Source organism: Dermacentor silvarum, chromosome 8 (genome assembly GCF_013339745.2).
Source record: "Dermacentor silvarum isolate Dsil-2018 chromosome 8, BIME_Dsil_1.4, whole genome shotgun sequence".
In the NCBI taxonomy this organism is placed as follows: domain Eukaryota; kingdom Metazoa; phylum Arthropoda; class Arachnida; order Ixodida; family Ixodidae; genus Dermacentor; species Dermacentor silvarum.
The window spans coordinates 52,858,572-52,865,564 of record NC_051161.1 but is presented as its reverse complement, the minus strand read 5'-3'; the positions used below and the strand labels follow the sequence as shown (position 1 = coordinate 52,865,564).

General features: G+C 50.4%; 1 protein-coding gene across 1 annotated transcript in view; it reads right to left on the bottom strand.

The window, feature by feature from the left end:
• LOC119461235 (uncharacterized) overlaps positions 1-6,993 on the bottom strand; it is a 315,477-nt gene that overhangs the window by 206,723 nt on the left and 101,761 nt on the right. Inside the window, exon 5 of the mRNA XM_037722465.2 lies at positions 4,768-4,823. Coding sequence (XP_037578393.1) covers positions 4,768-4,823 — 56 coding nt within the window. The remainder of the gene's footprint in view (positions 1-4,767; positions 4,824-6,993) is intronic.

Sequence of the window (6,993 nt, the reverse complement as noted above, 5' to 3'; positions counted from 1 at the left end):
GGAAGCAGTGCAGGGAGAAGGCCGGCTGGCCCAAGACGGTATCCACTATCTCGCCAAGACCAGCCGAAAAGTAGCCACAGAAGTGACAGAGCTAATTCATCCTTTTTTAGGGGCCACGAAAAGGGGTCAAAGGTGCAGTCGGAGGCGAAGCATGCAAGACATGACATGGCGCCAAGAGCGACCGATGGTCTCAACGACAGCCAGCACTGCATCAGTGGAACCGAGGGCGAACCAGACCGGAGACTGGAGAACCCCCACACAGGGGATGCCGGCAGGCATCCCAGCTCCCGAGCAGCCCCCACCACCGCGGCAGGTGCGAGAACTCATCCCACAGTTTCCTCCCGCGCCAAAGTACGCGGGTATACAGGCCAACTCCGGTTACCCAACGGCAGCCGGAAGCCAACACTGGGGCTACCGATACGGTCCACCAGTGGGGCCACTACAGTGTGCCACACCGCCCTCGGGTCCATTGAGGCAAATGCTGAACCTCTACCCGGGCACCGACTTATTCCGCATGGTAGGCGACTGGGTCCACCACCATATGTCCATCCAGAGGCCCTTGCAACAACAGTAAAAACTGGACAGAAGAGACGCAGGCGTCGGAAAAGAAAGCAGAGGGTCGATTTCAAAGTCGGTTTCCTAAATATGAACGGAGCTCGCCACGAGGCCAAGTGGGAGGAGCTTTATCGTATGCTGAGTGCAGAACAGATCTCGCTGTTTGCGGTGGCGGAGACCCATCTCAGAGACTTAGAGGAGCCTCCCGTACACGCAGAGTGGTGCTGGGCGGGCACAAACAGAGACAGCAGAAGTCGAAAAGGCGGAGGAGTCGGAGTCCTGTGGAGGCGAGATCTGAGCTGGCAACGCGACATGGGAAACTGCATCGAGCATATGTGGATAACTGGAGAGCTGCTTGGGGTGCCGACAGCAATCTGTGTAGTTTATTTCTCTGTGCATAATGTACACAGCGAGGTCAACAGTCAGTTGGTGGAATGCCTCTGTGGGGACATCAGGCGAATGGCAAATGGCAAGGAGCTCCTTATAATAGGTGACTTCAATGGCCACCTCTCAGAGTTGGACGGGTATACAGATGCAAATGGCGACCATCTTAGACGTCTTGCGGAGCGCCTGGAAGTCCAAATTGCCAACCTGGGTCCACGCTGTCATGGACAGTACACATGGTGCGCCCGCGGCAGCATGACATGCATCGACTATGCCTTAGTGTCCCCCCGGCTCGCCGAGCTAATGCAATGCTTGGACATCGACGAGGAAGGTATACACAGCCTGGGAAGCGACCACAATCGCCTACGCATAGACTTTAGCCGGGCCCAGCGCAAAGCAGTGGAACAGTCGGGACACCCCAAGTGTGGAAAATTCCTTCCAAACAGGTCCGTTGAACAGGTGGCCAGGGAGTTTGAGCTGAGTGGAGAGCGGAGCGCGGCAGAGTCGTACGAGGATTACGTGTCGGTGCTCAGTGGGATCATGCTACGCCACATGGTGCATGGTCGGAAAGCACGGAGAAGAAATGGATGGTGGGACAGAGAGGTGGCGGAGGCGTGGCGTGCGAGACGCCGGGCAAACCAAGAGCACCGACGAGCACTGAAAGCCGGGGAGGCAGAGTCCTCTGAAACTACCTGGAAACTCTACCTACAGCTCAAGCGGACAATGCAGGCGATGGTGCAGGCTAAACTTGCAGAGGCGAACATGCGCCAAATGCAGAGCCTCAGGGCTGAGGGCAAATCGACTGCGCAGAGTTTCTGGCGATATGTCAGGTCCCTGGACAGACAAAATCAGTCCTCTGTGCAGATAACAGATGAAACAGGTCAGCCCGTCGCAGACCTCAAGGAATGCGTGACGCAACATCTTGAGAGGCTCTACAGGTCAAACAGAACGGAACCTCCATGTACAACAGTGCATTCGGGACAGGTGGACCAAGATGACGATAGTGGGGGAGTAAGGTGGGAGTTTACGCCTTGCACCATTGATCGGGCAATAGCACGCATCCGCACCCAAACAGCGTCCGGTCAAGACGGTATCTCGGCCCGTCTCGTGAAAAGCCTTGGCCCCAACTCAAGGGAACAGCTGGCCGATTTATTCACCGGAATCCTCACGGGAATGACAATACCTAGCGACTGGCGCCAGGGCAGAGTGTCCCTCATCCTGAAATGCGGAGGGAAAGCGGATAAGCTCCAAGACTACCGACCCATCACGGTAACAAGCGTCCTCTATAGAGTATTTGTACAAGGTTTGAAGGGATGGATTGAAGGCTGGGCAGAATCTGAGAGTCGTCTCACGGAGCTACAGAACGGCTTCAGACGAGGACGACGTTTGGAGGACAGTATCTTCGTCATAGCCCAGTGTGCCGAAATAGCAAGGAAGGAAGACCGGTCCTTGATCTGTTGTGCGCTGGACGTAGAAAAGGCCTACGATAGTGTGCCTCACTCTGGCCTCTTTGAGCGCCTAGCTGTTTTGGGCCTCCCTGCGAAATTGTTATGCACCGTACAACGGTTATACTCTGACAACGAGGTGGCCGCCAAATTCGGCACAATAGAAACTGGGAGGATCAGGGTGAACAGAGGACTACGCCAAGGTTGCCCCCTTTCACCGCTCATGTACTTACTGTACGTGTCGGGCGTTGAGAGAGCCCTCCTGCAATCTGGCCTGGGATTTGGTCTGCGGTACACGACCAGCGGGATTGACGACAACCGCCGGATCCCAGGCCTGGCATATGCAGACGACCTCCTGCTGATGGCAGAGATTCCTCGCGACATGCAGAGCCTACTGGACATATGTGCAAATGAAATGAAGAAGCTTGGCCTTCGATTCAATGCTCAGAAAACTACAGTGGTTCAGTTGGCCGGGAAGTTGGTAGAAGGCACGGTGCTACGATTGGGGGAAGAGGTCCTACAAATTGCCTCATCAGTCAAGTACCTTGGAGTAAACTTGTGCGATGGCAAGGACTTGTACGGGCTGCACGAAGAGAAAGTGGGACAGACTGCTCTTAGAGCCCAGTGCATATTGCGACGCAGGTGCCTATGGGGATGTAACCGCTTCGTAATGATCAGAGACCTGTGGAAACTGGTTCATGTTCCTGCACTGACATTTGGAAACGCGGTAGTGTGCCTCACAGCGAAAGGTCGGGATGTGCTTGAGAGGCGACAGCGAGAAGTTGGCCGAATAGCGGTCGGATGCCATGGTACTGTTGCCAACGAGGCCGTGCAAGGCGAGTTAGGTTGGTCTAGTTTCGCTGCACGGGAGGCCTCAAGCAAGTTGGCTTTCTACAACCGCCTGTTACATATGCATCGCGACAGGTGGGCGAGGAGAGTCTTCGACTACTTGTCGGCAACCTGTCTTCGCACACAGTGGACTCGGAGGGTACACCATTTGAAGCAAAAGAACGGCCTCATACGAGACCCCATACTGGCGGAATCGATCGGAGCCTACGCCAAGGCAGTGCAACAAAGAGTCCGGGACGTGGAGGAGGTGGCGTGGCAACTGGCTTTGGCCCAAAAAGAGACTCTGTCTTTCTACCGTCAACACAAGAGCTCCATCAAAGCTACCCGCCTATATGACAACAGCGTCGGGAGCGCCCTACTTTTCGAGGCTAGAGCAGGGGCGCTGCGCACTCTGACGCGGCAACGGGCGTTCGATACAACAGTGACGTGTGTGTTGTGCCGTTCGTGTGGGAAATCGGATGAAACAATCGAGCATCTGGTGCTTCAGTGTGACGAGCTTGGCGAGTCTGTATCTCGGGCATCGCTAGCAGTAGCGCTCGGCTTCGATGACTCTGAGGGAGAGGTGCAGGCTGTGGAAGTGTCCAGAACTAAGCGACGCCTTGAACAGTGGAGAACAGCAACACAACAATGTAGGCGGTTGCCAACAGCGTCCGTGGAAGACCGGGGAGGAAGTATCCGCGACAGTGTAGGTGCGCTGTGAGGACATGAAGTCGGCCACTCTGCCTGGAACACACCTGTGTACAGTTTTTTTTTTTTTCTCTCTGTTGCCGATCTTTATTTTATTCTATTTTTTTGCTTCATTTTGCCCGGCCGTCATTGTAACGGCCACCCGTTTCAAAGGGAAAGGCACCACTTCATCATCATCATCATCATCATCATCATGAGGGGAAAAAATAACGGTGATGCGCGGGAAAGCCGTACGCACAGTGCCGCGTGACGCCTGCAGGAAAGACGATGAGTCAGGCGGCAGTTGATACCGGAGCGTCGGGTCTCGCTCCAACTTCTGAATTTCCTCTCTTTCTTTTTTGCGCTGCAGCATATAACGCATCAGGCACGTCTTATGTATACACGCAGCATAGCTTGTTATATTCAATGAAGTTCCTCAGGTATCGATAATGCAGACCATAGATCCACAGATGGCAGCCAGCCAGATGGTCGGCTTCGGTTTAGCGCCGCTTCTGACAGGTAGAGTCCCATCGATGAGCACGGCTCGGGACACCTCAACAAGAGGTGCGGTAGACCTGCGACTTGTCCCAGAGAGGGCGGAAGCTACAAGTCGCACCGGACGATGGCCGATGTAGTGCTATTGATGTAGAGTTACGAGTAATCTTCCCTGCTGGTCAGTGGACAACATTCGGGCGGTAGGTCATAGCTTAACGACTGCTTTCTGCAGTGCGACTCTGCGTATATCTGCTGCATTTTTTTTTTCTTTTGGTTACCTAATTTCGAAGCGGTTGTTTCGCTAATAACCGTTCTGTCCAGTTCGTAAACGTCCGAGAACACGAATAAAATAGAAATGCTTTTACGGACTCACCGGACGCAGAGAAGGGACAAGGCTCGTAGAAGTACTTGGACCGAGGACTTAGGCACCTGAAAAAAAAAAATATTAAATTGTATAAAATTCTGGGATTCTTTATTTTTTATGACAAAAACACGACGTGACTATGAAAAACGCCGTAGTAGGGGGACCCCGGATAAATTTTGAGAACCTGGGGTTCTTTAACGTGCACTATCTAACTTCTTACAGCTGTAAATATATATATATATATATATATATATATATATATATATATATATATATATAGGAAAATCAGAATCACAACTTCGCGGTTATCTTAGGTTTATTATTTACCCAACAGTTTCGGTCGGTCCACCAACCTTGAAATATATATATATATATATATATATATATATATATATATATATATATATATATATATATATATGGCAAAAGGCGGCTGTCTAGCGCTCGTTCCACTTGGTAGAACATTTTTCCTGTTCAAGTAAAGCATAGTAAACACTTTTTTGTTAAGCTGCAACATCGTTACAAAGACCTGCATTAATGCTGAAATATAATTGCAATACAAGATGTCTGCTACCTGCATTTAAACAAAGAAACAAACTGTTGAAATTGCTATTGTGTACCTATGTATATATATATATATATATATATATATATATATATATATATGTATGTATGAATCCATTCTAGCATGATGCTAAGGATCCAGACGCTTCTCATATATTTCTTCATTTTTGTATATTTTATGGCGATAAAAAAAACCATGAGCATTTCTGCATTTGCTTCATATCGAAATGTGGCTGCCGTGGCCGGGGTCGTACCCACGACCTCCAGCTCAGCAGCGCTTCACCTCATCCATTAAGCAACCAAGGCACGGTAAGGGAAACAATATGCAAAGGAGTTAATCTTAAGCACACGCGACATAAATGCAGGTACATGCAAGCGAGATTGTAAAAAAGATTTACAATAAATACAAAAGCCACACACAGTCGGAATCCACACTTCCACCGCCATCGACGTTTATTAGAGACGTTGGCAGTAATTAGTTCCAGTCCGCGATTGCTTGAGCTCAAGAGGAGCAACTGATCACATGCCGGTTCCTGCAGTGCAAGATATCAAATTGCATACCTGACGGTACCTTTGTTGGTAATGTTTTCCGAGTGGCTTTATGCACGAGCTGTAACGCATCGACGTGTTTCTTTTCTTTTTTTTTTAACAGAAAGAGAAACAATTTTAGTTCTTTTTGTTTTTTCGCCAATGCCAAGTTAAGCAGGACAAAGACACCAGCGTTCTGCCAGTCGAAAAGAACCCCCGAACCCTCTTTCAGCAAAAGCACCTCCACCAATTGAAAAGTGCCAACATGCAGTCGTTCGTGTGCTTCACCTCTTTATATAAGCAGGAGCAGCAACAATGCGTCTAGACGTCCACGGTACCCGCCGGACTCCGTCATCGAGACGTATAGTTGCGGCAAATAATTGACCGACCTGCACCAACTGCTTTCTCGCTCAATTAACGACTGTGGCGAGATGAACAGCTCTGCAAATCAGGCAAGCTACAGACGGTCACCCTAGCCCTGACTACGTTCCGGTATAGTACTGACCCCTGTCCGCTAAAGCAGATGTGCTGTGAAGCGCGCAAGCAAACGTTGAACAGAAATATCACTGAGCAACATTCATCATCGCTTTCGCTATGTTATGCGACACTGGTGTCACAAGGCGCAGTTTCGATTACGATCGAAAGTGCCCATACCATTATCCTGTCTGCGCTGAACGTTCAGCTGCAGCCCATTGCTAGCTTTCAACACGCAAGACACCACGTGGTGCGCGAAGGACCGAGCACGGAGTGCTCCAATGACACCATGTTGGTGGTGACGGCGGTTGCTGGGATTTGCATATTCAAACGGCTGACCAGTCGGTCAGTGACCACAACTCCACCTAAAATAAAACAAACAAGAATAAATCCTGCCAACTGGACCATCGCACTCATTTACATCGTCCGGTATCAGTTTTGTTAAATTTATCCAGGGACACCACTCCACTGACATTTAAGGCTATAGAAACATACAAGAGGGAGAGAGAGAGAGAAAGCGGATCTCCCGAATGTCTTTAGCACGTTTTCTTAGACCGCGGTAACCCGCGTTTGAGCAGCAGCGTATTATTGCCTCTGATTTACACCGAGCCTCCACCAGCCCATCGCCATGCAGTTTTGAATACACCAAGACATGACGTACGTACCGCG